Source organism: Osmerus eperlanus, chromosome 1, assembly GCF_963692335.1.
Source record: "Osmerus eperlanus chromosome 1, fOsmEpe2.1, whole genome shotgun sequence".
NCBI classification, from domain to species: Eukaryota; Metazoa; Chordata; class Actinopteri; order Osmeriformes; family Osmeridae; genus Osmerus; species Osmerus eperlanus.
Genome location: NC_085018.1, coordinates 9,858,235 through 9,873,378, shown reverse-complemented (window position 1 = coordinate 9,873,378; position 15,144 = coordinate 9,858,235). Strand labels below are relative to the sequence as shown.

General features: G+C 44.8%; 1 protein-coding gene across 5 annotated transcripts in view; it reads right to left on the bottom strand.

The window, feature by feature from the left end:
* LOC134018188 (histone deacetylase 7-like) overlaps positions 1-15,144 on the bottom strand; it is a 41,951-nt gene that overhangs the window by 16,803 nt on the left and 10,004 nt on the right. For all 5 annotated transcript variants that reach the window (XM_062458072.1, XM_062458077.1, XM_062458093.1 and 2 more), the window contains 9 exons: positions 6,942-7,084; positions 6,558-6,624; positions 5,982-6,105; positions 5,561-5,652; positions 4,384-4,503; positions 3,985-4,094; positions 2,198-2,272; positions 1,305-1,368; positions 406-692 (listed from right to left, as the gene is read on the bottom strand). In XM_062458072.1, the coding sequence (XP_062314056.1) occupies positions 406-692; positions 1,305-1,368; positions 2,198-2,272; positions 3,985-4,094; positions 4,384-4,503; positions 5,561-5,652; positions 5,982-6,105; positions 6,558-6,624; positions 6,942-7,084 (1,082 nt within the window). The remainder of the gene's footprint in view (positions 1-405; positions 693-1,304; positions 1,369-2,197; positions 2,273-3,984; positions 4,095-4,383; positions 4,504-5,560; positions 5,653-5,981; positions 6,106-6,557; positions 6,625-6,941; positions 7,085-15,144) is intronic.

The following is a 15,144-nucleotide window of genomic DNA, read 5'->3' as shown; positions in this document are numbered from 1 at the left end:
CAAAGGTCGAGTGGACCGAGGAATTATCGCTGCGTTTTTCTTTTTTCTTTTGATACGACAACAGCACGTGTCATTCATGAAGCACATTTCAAAACAACCCACGTTGACCAAATAGCTGTTCCAGACAAGACGACAAGTCCAGGAAAAACCGACATCGACGAAGAGGCAAACACATCTCGTAGGTACAAAGAAACGACACATGATCCTCGAAACACGACTAGACTGTCGTAGAGTGTCAGCCATCATCAAGTGTCCAATGATCGAAATGATTACGCATAGTGCTTGTGTTCAAACGTGAAGCGTGTGTGTGTGTGTGAGAGCGACTATATTGTCTATTGAACACACCTCGACAATCCCCCAGTGTACACTTCCCGAATACTGACACGCACGGGTGTGTTGTCTCACCTTCCTCAGCTGTGTGTTCTCCTTGAGGTTCTCCAGCAGGAGCTTGCTGTGCTGGTGCTGGAGCAGGTGGGGGGGCGACTGAGGGAGGGGCTCCGAGCGCGTCCTGCCCAGGGGGCGGTGACACCCCCCCGCCTCCGCCCTGGAGAAAGAGGAGGAGGAGGAAAACGAGGGAGAGGAGGAGGAAGAGTAGTGGCTCTGGAGGGACGCGGGGTTCATGCCACGGAGGAGAGGGGAAGGGGGGTGCGAGAGGAGATGGAGGACGGAATGGTTGTAGGAGGAGGAAGGGACTGGAAGAGGAAGCAAAATGGAGGGAGGGAGAGATTAAGGATGGGGGGGGCAAGCGAATGGAAAAGCAAAGGCATGGAAAGAGAGTGAGTGACAAGAGAAGGAGGAGGAGAGAGAGAGAGAAAATTGGTTGAAACTTCGGAATAATCGCGTAGACCTTTTGTTTGTAGAGACACATTCTGATACAACACACAGATCGGGTCGTGACAGAAAAACGTTTCGGGGAGAAACTAGCTATTTCGGTTCACTCCCACATTCAGATCAATAACAAGATAGTGCATGATCTCTGTGCTCATCGTTCCAAGATCAACAGGATAAATCGCCCACTTCTTTTGGATGAACAGTAGAGGGCATAGTTGCACTATGAGTGATCTCAGTACACAAAGACACCGTGTCAGGATTCCCACATATTTTGACCAATGGATTACCATTTTATAATGCCTATGACTTTTCTGAATGAACATTCTAAAGTGAGCAGAAAATACGGCTTTAAAACAGCTGCTGTTGTTGTTCTGCACTCATGAAGGTGGACCCAGTGCACAATAAGGTTGAAAATACTTTTTTACACGGAAGTATTTGTTTAGCGTGTGTGTGTGTATGTGTGTGTGTCCTACCGGAGAGCAGCTGTGTGTGCAGCAGGCCGGTGTTAGGCTCCAGGATGAGGACAGGCTGCAGGCGCTGGACAGAGAGAGACAAGATGGCCCCCGATACGGGAGGCACGTGGTCAAGAACTCCACCGTAAGAAGGACCTTATCTGGATGATCACGGTTAATGTACAGATGGTAAACTGGACGAAACTTGAGGAAAGAAACCAAAGCAGACAGCGCATAACGTGTGTGTGTGAGCGTGCAAGTGTAGCCGATCTGAATTGGTTAAACTCAGCTGGTGGCTGGTTAGTGGTCGTGCGAGTTCCCGAGTTCAGAAAAGATCGGAGTGACTGACAAACAGCGCGACTACGCCTGTTACACATAATTGTGTATATATGTGTGTGTGTGTGTGTGTATATGGATGTCTATAAAAGGATGTGTGTGTGTGATGTGTACATGTGTGTGTGGGGGTGGGATGTGTATATGTGTGTGTGTACGGACAGGTATATAAGTGTGTTCGTGCATAACTATGTGTGTATGTGTGTGTGTATGGACGTGTATACTGTATATGTATGGATGTGTGTGTAGGTGTGACGTGTACGTGTGTGGGGGGGATGTGTATATGTGTGTGTGTACGGACAGGTATATAAGTGTGTTTGTGTATACTGTATATGTATGGATGTGTGTGTAGGTGTGACGTGTACGTGTGTGGGGGGGATGTGTATATGTGTGTGTGTACGGACAGGTATATAAGTGTGTTTGTGTATACTGTATATGTATGGATGTGTGTGTAGGTGTGACGTGTACGTGTGTGGGGGGGATGTGTATATGTGTGTGTGTACGGACAGGTATATAAGTGTGTTTGTGTATACTGTATATGTATGCGTGTGCGTGTGAGCAGGGGGGGGGGGGGGTCTCACCTGGGCGGGCAGCCCGGCGGTGATGGTGGGCATTGCAGAGGAACAGATGCCATCCTGCAGCATGAGCCTCTGGACCTGCCGGGTGCCACACGCACAACAACGTCACGCTCCAAACATGGATGGATATCCACATGCAGTCAACAGTGCGAGAGGTCGTAGGAGAATCGCTCCTGGCACTGATCACTTTGGAATGGACCAGTAGCCCTGTGGAATGTTCTGAATGGGCGTACCAAACCAACAGGCCACTGAGAATATAAACACTTTCTAATCTGATGCGGTGTGATTATGAACCGAGAGACTACTGTTCGTTATAAAGGGCCCTTAAACTGCGTGCGATATATTTCTCATGGCCGAACCTTCCCCACTTAAGATCGTTCTGAGGCACTATAATGAAATCAAAGTATTATTTGATTCCAGTCACGCAAACTCCACTATCTGTTGCTCTAGGTCAGGACAGCAACAAGCGCAAAAGTATTTGAAGGGATTTCAGATGAGTGTTTAGAGCCAGGCTGTTGTACGGTTGTACAAGACAGAGCAAAGTAGCAGTAATTGCCTGTTCAGACCCATGGAAGGTTCAGTGCAGAGCACTGTGGTAAACACATTTGTATTAATGGTTAATTAAATGAGGAGGGGGATCAAATGACATAGACTTAATAGTTTAACCAGCCGTCTGACCTTCTCAAAGCTCCTTGTTTAAAACATGATTTGGCCGTAACTGCACAGTCCCACGCCGCACAAATAAGACCTTTAATTAACATTGAACTGCAAGTCCACAGCTGTATCAGCAGAACTAAATAAAACAGTCTTTCAATGCTCCAAGACCTAACAGTAATCTAATTGACCAGAGGAAGGGATTTAAGTAAATTAATCTGATTTTCATTTTTATTTTGTAGTGAAAGTATGAAGAGCAAAACATTCCAGCCCTGATAAACAACTCATTGTCCCTTCTTGTGGACATTTGATCTAACTGTATTCACAGTCTGGGAAATGTGTTTAAAGGAAATAACACAACGGACAATATTGATGAAATAAAAAGTTAATAACGTTTTTTTTTGTATGGTTACTTAACATGTATAGCTAAACGGCTGCAGTCCTCCACTCCCTACCACTCCTCTTTCTAGTATGGGGGGGGGGGGAGACTTGTGACAATGCAACAAAACAGAGGCAAAAATGGCAAAAATGTGCCTGCATTCGTTTGAATGGAAGTCACATGACACTGCTCGCATGCCACTCTGAGAGATCTGGCAAAGCCAAGCAGGCACACAGGAACAGAACCAGATTCTATGCTGTGAGGATTTTATTAAAAAAATGTCTGCACTGTGTACATCACGTGGCAACAAACTGGAAACTGGATGTGTCCACTCCTCCTTTAAGTTCCAACAGCTACCTTACTCATTGTGTTAGGACTTCGCATCATATTACATTTATTATCAAATTATACTAAATGTTAGTTTGTATTTACTAGTACTGGGACAAATAGAGAGGCGAGTGACAGTATCTGAATACATATCAGTGTCCATCCATGGTAGGTTTTTATGAAGTAGGTCAAAGCATAGTATTGTTGGTGTAATGTCAGCTAGCAATTGCAGCTTTCTGGCAACAGCATGTGCACAATTAGCTGTTACATCAGGTAGCTACTTTATGTATTTAGGTAGTTGCTGCTAGCCAGGTTTGCATATAGCATCACCTTTCCTGTTTCATCAAGCCAAGCATGTGTAATCAAACTGAACAAGTGCTAGTGGATACAGTAGGTGAGTCAGTAGAGGGGAGGGGCTACTGGGTCTCACCTCAAGAGTCAATCCAGTTGTGAGTGGGATGACCCCGCTTTCAGATCGCAGGCTGTCATTGGGCGAACTGCAGCCTGATACTGGGGTGCTGCTGCTGCTGGGGGAGGAGTCTGTAGAACAGAAGAGAGAAACAGCCAATCAGCCAAAAGCACACACTGTACATTAGACTTATCATCTGGGGAAATCAACTGTTGCATTGTGAGTTGTTTAAAATCGTTTTATGGTACACTGAATGACAACCTCACCTCAAAGGTATCAAAAACAACAAGTAGGAAATCTTTGACATCATTTCACCGTTTTGGTGTAATGTGCCAAATGAGCTGCCTATTATACAGTTCTACAGTGATACAGATGCAGGTTGGACTAGAAGATATCAAGGTGTAGGGAAGACTACACTACCCAGAGTCTCCGGCGTCCGGTGCTTGACAGTGGGTGGGGCACTGGTCTTGCGTCGTAAAGGGTTTGGTCTGGAGTAATGCTTCTTTGTCTTAGGCTTAGCTTTCAGGATGGGCTCAGAGGCTACACACACACATTCAAACACACACAAGTGTGTAAAAACACACACAGAGAAGAGAAAACAGACACGCACAACAAATACCATGATTAAATGGAATCCGATTCAAGTTTCCATTTAGCGAATAATATAAACTGCAGGTTAAGTTTGACCCAAAGTACTGTTGTACTACAATGGCCTACAAATTATATTAAATCACAAAGCAATTCATTGGACTATCAGAGCTATGTACAACACTGACGAAAAGAACAAAAGAGTGTCATTGTGGAGCAGATAGTATTACATACAAGTTTCATGTTTACTTTGGCTAAACCGCAAGACGGCCTTACAAAACAATCAGGCAGTTAGTAATGTAACTTAGTCTGGACAAAGGATACTTGGGGGGGGGAATCCATTGTCGCTGTTTTTTTTAGATGAAAAGGGTGTATGCATGTGTGTGTCGGTATATTTATGTGGGTGTGAGGATGTCTGTGAGCCAGCAGTATCTTGCCAGTGGCAAGGCAGGTAAATAATGTCCTTTTTATAGTAGAACCACTCCAGGTCATGTACTAGTCTGCAGAAACACTCCAGAACCACACCTTGTGTCATTCATAATGTCCTCGCAGGCATAGCATGCTTGGGATTCTCACGAAGGTCATTTTACGTGTACCCCTGGGTAGGTTATGTAACCAACATGGCTGTCTCTCACTACCTTTGTTTTTTTTAATGTCTCTTTCCTCCTTACTTCCCCCTCTCCCTCTTCCCCTCTCTCTCACATTTGTGCCCTGGAGGCCTGGGTGCTTGGTGACTTTCGTTCTCCTCAACTCTTTCGATCAACTCCCCCCCACACCACCACCCCCCCCCCCCCACACACACACACACACACACAGACACACCCGCTTCCCCCATCCACCCCCACCACTGAACAGGGTGTTCGAATCCATCAGACGTCAGCCACAGTCTCACCAAGACAGCGTGAGCCATTCAAGTCTCGAATATGAGGAATCCAACTACGAATCATGTCCATGAGAATCTGCAACCACGACAAAAACATCACGGTGGAACAAACATTCGGGGCCTCACCTGTCCTTCTGAGAGGGCGCTCGTGTGGAGGACGGAGAGCGGGCATGACCATCTGTGGCTTCGGGGGCATGTCGGGATCCCGGCCCAGTTCCCTAAGCAACCAGGTAAGAGCAGGTTGAGAGCTCTAACATAATAGGGGATTTTTTCTTGTATGTAGCGATACTATGCAGGGTATGAGGAACTGGAGACATGAACATTATTTGTCTGACTAGAAGCAAAGCCCTTTCTTAACCCATCCAGTACATCCCACCAGGCTGATTCTCGATGTTTTATTTACATCTCGGAACTCGTCGAAGGGGAACACATCCGACGTTCCTCCTTCGAGACCTTCTCCTCACATGAGTTCCCAGAAAGAGGCCAGGACTGAGGAAATTGGGGATCGTTTTTTGGAGGGGGGGGATTTGGCCATAGAGCTTCTCACCTGTATCCAAGGGTGGTGGTGTTGCTGGGGTTTGAGGAGGTCCTCTCCAGAGCAGCCTGTACATTCTTCTTGGAGATGATAAGGTCACGTAGTCTCTGCTTCACCTGGGGACTCGCCACGGCGCCTGTCAATCAAAGTCACCCAACCGAGGAATTAGGATTCCACATAAAGCAGGTCTATTCAGGCATCAACATTCTCAGTGACAGGCATGCCTGAACTACATGATGATGGATATTCTTGATTTCCTAGGCGGAATTCTTCAGCCGTTAGGTCCTTCCTCAAAATGTAAATAAAAAGTGGACGAGCATCTGGAAAATTCCATGGAATCTTCCATGTGATGTACTTCCTCAGTGACTGAGCTGAAATTATTTCTTATGAAAGTTCTCCCTATAGTATATCAGCTCGAAAGCCCAGTCAATTAACTATTTTGAGCGTCAACCATAGGAATATTGAAGCGATAGTTCCTTAATTAATGATTCAAATATTTTCCTAGTGAATTTTCCACTTCACCCACACTATTTTCGTGTACATTTGCCTTTTTTTTACCACTACCAGGAAATCCAAAACAGTCCTTACTGTTCTTGGTCTTGTGCATCAGCAGGTCCAACTCCCTGATGCGGTGCCTCTGGGACTCCATGTTGTACTGAATTTACAAAACACAGAACATGAAGTCATTACAGTATTTCAGCCAGAGGTATCACTGACACTGAATTAGGAACAAAACTATGCTTTGCATAATACAGACCATTCAAAATGGCCTGCGGGGAAGCTCTCGTTTTTACACTGAAACAGTACGGAGATGGTTCTCATCGGCAATTCAAACAATGACTATGAAATAGATGAGAACCTATGAGAACCGTCGAGCTCCCTGGACTAGATGTGCTTGGCTTTAGTCCCATGAGTTAACACGGTTGTGTTGTTCCTGCCATTTGAAAACAATACAATTTAAAGTTGGTATACCGTGTGGAGGGGGAGGTGGCGGGGGACCAGTGTGGCCGGGTCCGGCCCAGGGCGCACCATGTGCTGGGTCACGCTCAGGTCCATCGCCTGCTCTCTCTGCAGGGCTGCCGATGCCACCGTGCCTAGGGGCGGCACATCCGCTGCTGGAGAGGGGCAGAGGGAGAGACGGGGAGGGGGAGGGAGGGAGAGAGGAGGAGACAGGGAGGGGGAGAGAATGGGGGGTGGAGAAGAGGGGGAGGAGAAGAGAGAGAGAGATGGAGAGAGAGAGAGAGAGAGAGAGAGAGAGAGAGAGAGAGAGAGAGAGAGAGAGAGAGAGAGAGAGAGAGAGAGAGGGGGGAGAGTTAGGGAGAGGGAGGGGGGGAGAGGAGAGAGGGCGATAGAGAGGGAGATGAGAGAGAGAAGGATGGGTAGAGGAGAGGTGGGAGAGAGAGAGAAGGATGAGAGGGAGGGGGAGTGAGGGAAATCAGAGATTGGGAGAGAGGGGAGGAGGGAGGGGAGCAGAGACAGAACAGAAAGAGATGAGCTACAATGACGAGGGACGCTTGTATATTTGTCAAAACAATTAGTAGGAAAGCTCTGTGGATGTGCAATATTGAGTGATGACCTATTTCCCAGTTCCCGGCTACTGACTAAACCAGGTGTGGTGACTCTACTGAGTAATGAAGTGTGGGTTGAACGAAAATATATGCAGACTCTGTCCTGCTTTGTGTGTCTCTTAGTTCATTATGAGGGAAGGAGTGACCAGCACTTCATTTGAAGCTAAACTTCTGCACTGTACTGATGACACACACACACACACCATTGGTACCAGTGGAGAGGTTTAACCTCTTTCTGATGAAAATTTCCCAACATGTGACATCTCTCTTCTCAATGTTTTTCTACTGGCCATGTGAACCCTTCTCTGTGGTTCTCACACTTTACAAGGAACAACCAACTGGTGTCGGCAAGAGAAACACACACGCACTCACACAGACACTTGTACACACGCTCACACAGACACTTGTACACACGCTCACACAGACACTTGTACACACGCTCACACAGACACTTGTACACACGCTCACACAGACACTTGTACACACGCTCACACAGACACTTGTACACACGCTCACACAGACACTTGTACACACACTCACACAGACACTTGTACACACACTCACACAGACACTTGTACACACACTCACACAGACACTTGTACACACACTCGCACACACATTCACACACACTCACACACACAACCACTGCCTCAATCCTGTCCTCCCATTAATTCGAGCATTTACTTCCAACCCCCCCCCCCCCCCCCCCATCATACTATAAACGCTGACACAGTATCAGGAGCTAGAAGGAATTTTGAAAAGACCATCATAAGTATCAAAAGCACAGCAGGCATCAAGTCTCAACACAGCACGTCCAGTTGGGAGAACAGGACATGGTCCGACGTAAAACATCAAACAAAAGAATTTCAAGGACATTTCTCAAAGTAGTACAGTGGCACAGTGAGGATGTGTTTGATAACAAAAGTGTGATTCCATATTTAAACATGCACCCAGTGTGTGTGTGTGTGTGTGTGTGTGTGTGGTGTGTGTGTGTTTGTACTCTGAGCCAACTGTAGCTACCTACTGTAGCACATTTTTCCCTTCATTCAGGTATTCATGCCTAGGAAGAACATGGCTCAGATCCAACTTACTTTTAAAAAAAATGTGTCATGGGTCATGAATCCAAAACTATATTTTACGGTAGAAGAGGTGTAGCGCAAGGCATATCTTGATTCATTTGGTTCGAGTACTGCTCCGTAGTCGCCTGTCATTTGGCATTTAGCTTGACTCGCGGCATCTCTGGTAAAAGCATTATCACACTCGAATAAAACCTAACCCGTAGGCTACATCAAAGAACAAAATTGATTTCGAGCTGCAACCTTGTTCCAGTGGATTCCCCACATGGACCAAATGTTATTCCGTTTTATGCAGTTTATATCGGGCCAGATTTACAGGTACTAACAACAACCATTAATCATGAATCATGCGATTAGGAAAGAACAACAACATTCCTTAGACGGAAACAATACACAAAGACGATGACAACTCATTCATTGCATTCTGCCCGATGTGTTACAATAGATAACATTTCAACCCGGGGCAGTTTCTAAGGATTTACATTACATTTAGCAGACGCTCTTATCCAGAGCGACTTACAGTAAGTACAGGGACATTCCCCCGAGGCAAGTAGGGTGAAGTGCCTTGCCCAAGGACACAACGTCATTTGACACAGCCGGGAATCAAACCAGGGACCTTCTGACTACAAGCCCGACTCCCTCACCGCTCAGCCACCTGACTCCCTGGATTTAGTTGGAATGTTGTACTGTTGCTTAAAAAGGGGGGGGGGGGTAGGATACACCTCTTTCTCCTTCGAGGGAGGGGGGTGGGGTGGAAATTTACCAGAGACTTGCTGCCAAAAAGATTGCTCTATGTCACAGAGCAATTATGAGTGTCTCGTCTATAGCTGTCCTTGAGGCACATTGAAATGCAAAGTGTTTGTACTTTGAGTGACAACTATACAAACAAAATATACCTCAAACTGTGAGGTTGATGACTGGCCGTCCAGACATATGCAACCAAGTATTGAATGTTTTTATTGAAGATTATTCATTATTTAAGGTGATTCCTGATTCCTCTGATTCCTATACTTAGTGTATGTAAATATCCATCAATGTCTGCACTTTAACCTCATAGTCATCATTTCACTTCAAATCCAGTGTACTATAGTGTATAGTGTACTATACTGGTGTACACAGCCCAAACTACAACACATTGTGTCATTGTCCATACATGCACTGTACAGACAAACATTAAACATTATAAATGTTCATTTTAATACACTTTCACAGAGAGTCAATGTTTCAGAGTGAACACAAAGCAATGGCTTTGTCACACAACCAAAACTCACATCAAGTGAACCAATATATACACACTTCCTTAAAAGATAACTCAATGGAATGACTCAGCCAGGTAAGGTTACATTAGAGGCACAAAGGATGTCAGCAGAATGACCACATATCATCAGGTAGCAGTTTATCATGTTTTCTTGGATGAAATCATGCAGAAAAGGGCCGTGGTTAGATCCTTCTTGAACCCAAGTCCACCGTGAAATGAACAATTGCTGCTCTTTTAGAAAGGTCTGTGTGACTACAATGGAAAAAACACACCCTCCAGGAGTTTCACAATGTCTCCACTGTAAACATCTATCACGTACAATCAGGCATGGATTTAAGCGTAATGTATTTGTCATATCTGTCCAAATGTGTCTGCTATATCCTCTGTACTTTCTCAGTTCAACATGGTTCTGACAATTAGCCATGCCTTAGAAAGGACTGTATTGGTGTGAGGGACCATTTCCCATTTCCTATCAACTCCGAAGAAATGTCTGACCTTGCATTCTCTAAAGACAGTTATATTCCCCGTAAATGTCACCATAATCCTCTTCCATGTGTATTTGCAGCGATTTGATTCACCGCCTCTTCCTTGAACCTCACCCCACAGGCCCAGGCGATAATAGCCCTTGTTCTGACTGGCGGTGATGACGAAGAGGGAGATGTCTGTGAAGGCAGTTCTCGGAAAGGAAAGTGTTCCCACACACAGTATTACTGTGGGTCAGATGTGAGTGACCAACACAGAAACCGATTAAAGTAAGTACTGGGATAAGCGGATGCATTTATGACTTCGTATTGGGTATTATATTTGAGCCGACTTTCTTTACTTTGGATAATATTATTAAAGTCCACTCAACTGGAAAGGATAAAGAAAATACATCATAGTTACAAAAAAGACATCCATGTTTGTGTGAGAGAACAAGCGTGTGGGGAAGGGTTGTACGTCCGTGTGTACATACAATGAGCGTGTACATTTGTACAGGAGTGTGTGTGTGCGTGTAAATGTACGGACTTCTAACATGTTCGTGTTTTGTCGTCACGCCAAACCAACCACACCGATAAATATAGAAATACAGGATGCAATACAAGGAAGCCTAGGTGTGTGACCTTCGGTTTATCTTGTGATCCCATCAAGAGTCTACATGGCCATTTGAATATGCTTGCCATATCACACACCTCCCTTTTCACAAATCTATGGTCTGAAATAACTGTACTGCTACAAATGATCAAGTCATTTACATTACCTCAAGGAGGTGAGCATTACAAGGGCGTTTTGTAACACTGTTCTGATTATTCAGGCCTGTGAATTGTTTCCACGTTTTGAATCGACTGTCAACGCATGTTGATTACATTTGCCATGATGTTTTTACAAGGCGTAGGCAATGTCATAGCAGAGATGAATTGTATCTAATCCATAGGGTTTAAAACAGTTCTCTATGGGAAGTATCATGACAACTGAACATGCTTTACCAGAAGAGGGTTGTTGTTTGAAAAAAACTTGTGGGAGAGCACACGCAGGTGCACACACACACACACACACACACACACACACACACAAACACACACACAAACAAGGTTGCACACACAAGTTGTTTTCCCCCAAACAGTCCCACCCCTGACAAACTCTACCACAACTACAGTCGGAAATTATCAGGAAGTAAGTCAAACTTTCTGATCTGAACGACGAACCACAACCTTCGGAAAGTCTGAATCTTATGTGACACACAAACTCCAAGAGCTAACAAAGCAAACTAACACAGTTTTGGGCAAAACTTTACATTACGGTCTCATGACCTGAGGGTCCCTGAGGGTTTAGGTTAGTTGAGGGGCTGTCCTATGGGCGTATGTGAAGCCCTCTGTGACATGCTTGCGTGTAAAAAGGGCTATACAAAATAAAATGTTGATGACATACCATGTAACTACATAGCAATTCCTTTGGTAACAACAATTTATTTGCATAGGAACTGCTATGAAGATCAAATTCATTACCGTTTAGCAATACAAAGTCTTACTCAAGTTAAACTGTGTGGTGGATATTGGATCTAGATCAGATTTAACATTGAACTTGTTTTGGTTACACAACAACAACATCCACATACCCCCTATACTGGCATGCTAACATGCCAGCATTGTAATGTATTGCTGTCTCATCATTTTGTCTACTGTTTATATATTACTTCAGCAGTAACCTACAGAGCAAGTCTGTTCTTATCGACCAGTAAATAAAGTATCTTTTTATAGTTATTCTCTGTGTCACGCACTCAATTCTCGCTTTCAGTTGCTAAAAATAGGTCGGCAACAAACTTCTGGTTTGTGTTCACATACGTTTCACAACCATCATCCTCTTGCTTTAGTAGAGCTGCTGCAAACAAACTGAAACCCAATACAAACACACAAGTGCATACACACACACACGCACGCACACATTTTAAACAGCAAGTTCCTGTAGCTAAAGTTAGTCCGCACCATAACATCCTCTCTTGGTTCATTTAGGCAAACAGATGTTGCTATTTCGGTAAATGGTTTCCCAGACTTGTTCTCCTGCTTGAGAGCAGTGTTGCATCTAGCCTGGCGATATTTATAACCAGACTGAGGGTTAAAAAGTGAACTTTGTTTGTTATTCGAATAAAGCGTGGTATTGGCGGCGAAGGAATGGAAGTCGCAAATTACGTTAAGTGCTGGTTGCTATTTGTACAAATAAACACTGGATTTACTGCTGGGTCAACACGTGTTCCTGAGAAAAGTTGCATATAAAGAGAAAAAAAATTAGATACAGTAAGGGAGAGAGACCATAAACGAGAGACAGAGACAGATTTTTTATCAAACGCACATATGTACTGTCGATGTAGTTCCACATCAAGCCTTTTAAGTTGTTAACATGTTAACTGGAAAGTGGGGACATTTCAGCCTCCATCTCCCTCTGAATCACCTGGTGTCAATCCATTCCAGGTCAACACGAAAGGAGACATTTTGGATCAAGAGGCCCCGTTTCAAAATCCAGCAACTCCCGCTTCCTGTCACCTCACCTGTTCTGTGCACACTGGACTGGCACGACGGCCATTTTGTGGCAAGGTTCATGGCCCATTTGGAGACTGGAACAGCCACCTCCACTTGTTGTTGTCCCTCCTTCGCCCCTCACCCCCCTCCCATCCGTCTTCCATCTAGTGGAATCCACAGCTGTTGGGGACATTCTGTACCGCTGCCTCCCAGCAGTTGGAGTATCCATCCCTTTCTTGTGTGTGTGTGTGTGTGTGTGTCCAACGAGTGTCCCGCGCATACAGAAATATTAATAGTGCACATTTGTTTCGTTGAGTGCATACAGCAGGTCTTTGTTTGCATAAGTCAAATCTGTGGTGGTGTGTGCAAGCAACCGTCGTGTGTGTGTATTAATAGTGTACATTTGTGGTACACAGGCTCTTTGTGCGAGGTTCCTTATGTGTAGGCGGGTCTGTTTTATTTATAGTGTCACCTGTTGGTTAACACTTGTGTTATTGTGCGTATTCCCAAAAGTGTGCATATGTTGGGCTGTGTGTGTATATGTTTGTGTGCTGCCATATTAATAGCATCAGTCCATCTGCACACATTTGTGTTTTTATGACTGTATGGCGTGTGTGTATGTATAGTTGTCAATGTATTAATAGTATGACCAATTTCTCCCACTCGTGTCTCTGTGTAGCAAGCGTGTGCCTGTCCACATGCATGTAATACTTACATTTACATTTAGTCATTTTTATCTGTAAGTCGCTCTTATCCAGAGCGACTTACAGTAAGTACAGGGACATTCTCCCGAGGCAAGTAGGGTGAAGTGCCTTGCCCAAGGACACAACGTAATTTGGCACGGCTGGGAATCGAACTGGCAACCTTCAGATTACTAGCCCGATTCCCTAACCGCTTAGCCACCTGACCTGACTAATACTTAGGTGCGGATGGGTGAGTGTGTTTACTTGAAAGAACCTTGCAGTTGGCAAGGCTTCTCAGTGCCATGTAAAAGCCAACAAAAGCAGAAAGTTTGTCGTTAGTAAAAGCACACACACATAACACACACACACACACACACACACACACACACACACACACTGAGAAGCCACATGGATGAAGTAAGAACTAACTTTGCCACCACAAAGTGACACTTCCTCATCCTAAAATATCAACAGAAGACAGTTTCTGAAAGAGTCCCTCTCTCCCCTCACTCTCCTTCATTTTGACATTACATTCACTCGGCATACAGACTTATTTTAAAGTCAGTAACTACAAAAAAAGTCTGTGACTTCTCAATATGTGTCTACAGTAAAAAAAAAAACACTGTGCAACCAGGCCATCGTAATTAAAGCCTTCGATAAGATGAAACATCAGCAGTTAAAGTGCTAAATAATTGGCATATCCTCAGCCTTACACAAACACTGCCACACCCACACATCTCGACCGAAGGTTTGAGTCAGAGTCAGAAGCTGGGGGGTGGGGGTACAAAGTGACAGTTCTGAAAGGAGATGGTCGAGGTGGTTACGAGCTGTTATGGGAAACAGTCGAAGGTTGTCTTTCACACACACAATATCTGGTAATCTCTTTGCAAAACTGACTGAGGGGAAAACATGTATAGATGACGTAGAACGTAAACGACGGTGAAGAAAATAGTTTGTATCCGTCCCTCTTCCGCCTGTGTCTTCACCTCGGTCGGAACACCGCGCTGTCCCTCTCTCTCAGTCGTTCCGAGCGGTGAAAGGATATTTTTGATGAATGCAAAAGGTCAAAGGTCAGAGGCGTCTAGTGACCTCTTACGTGGCGGCCTTTCATGACACCATCCCCTAGGGCGGCAAGAAGAAAAGGTCGGAGGTCGCCAACTCAGCGAAGACAAGAGGCGTTTAAGCTCAAGTCACAAGCTAGCACGTCCTAAAGCGTGACACTGTGTATTTTCCACGGACAAAACAGACCCATAATTGTCTAAACGGCTTTATTTATTCTCTAGAAGGGTTCAAGGAGGCATGTCTGGTTTTAGTGTGGGAAGAAATGAAGCAAAACTGTGGCTTAAAAATAGGGTTATACTGTAGACAGGCAGGCAGGGAGACAGAGCCCTTAAGGGCTGTCAAGAAAAAAATAATAATATGAAACTGGAAGCAGCCATACACTACAGGGACAAGCAACTGAGAAGGATACTGTATCAATGGCTGCCACTGTAAAAATGTTTTTTTTCATTGATATGGACATCAAAACATGCTCAGGTCTAACTTTGCCATCTGTTAACTTTATCTGCACACACACTCACACACACACACACAAAAA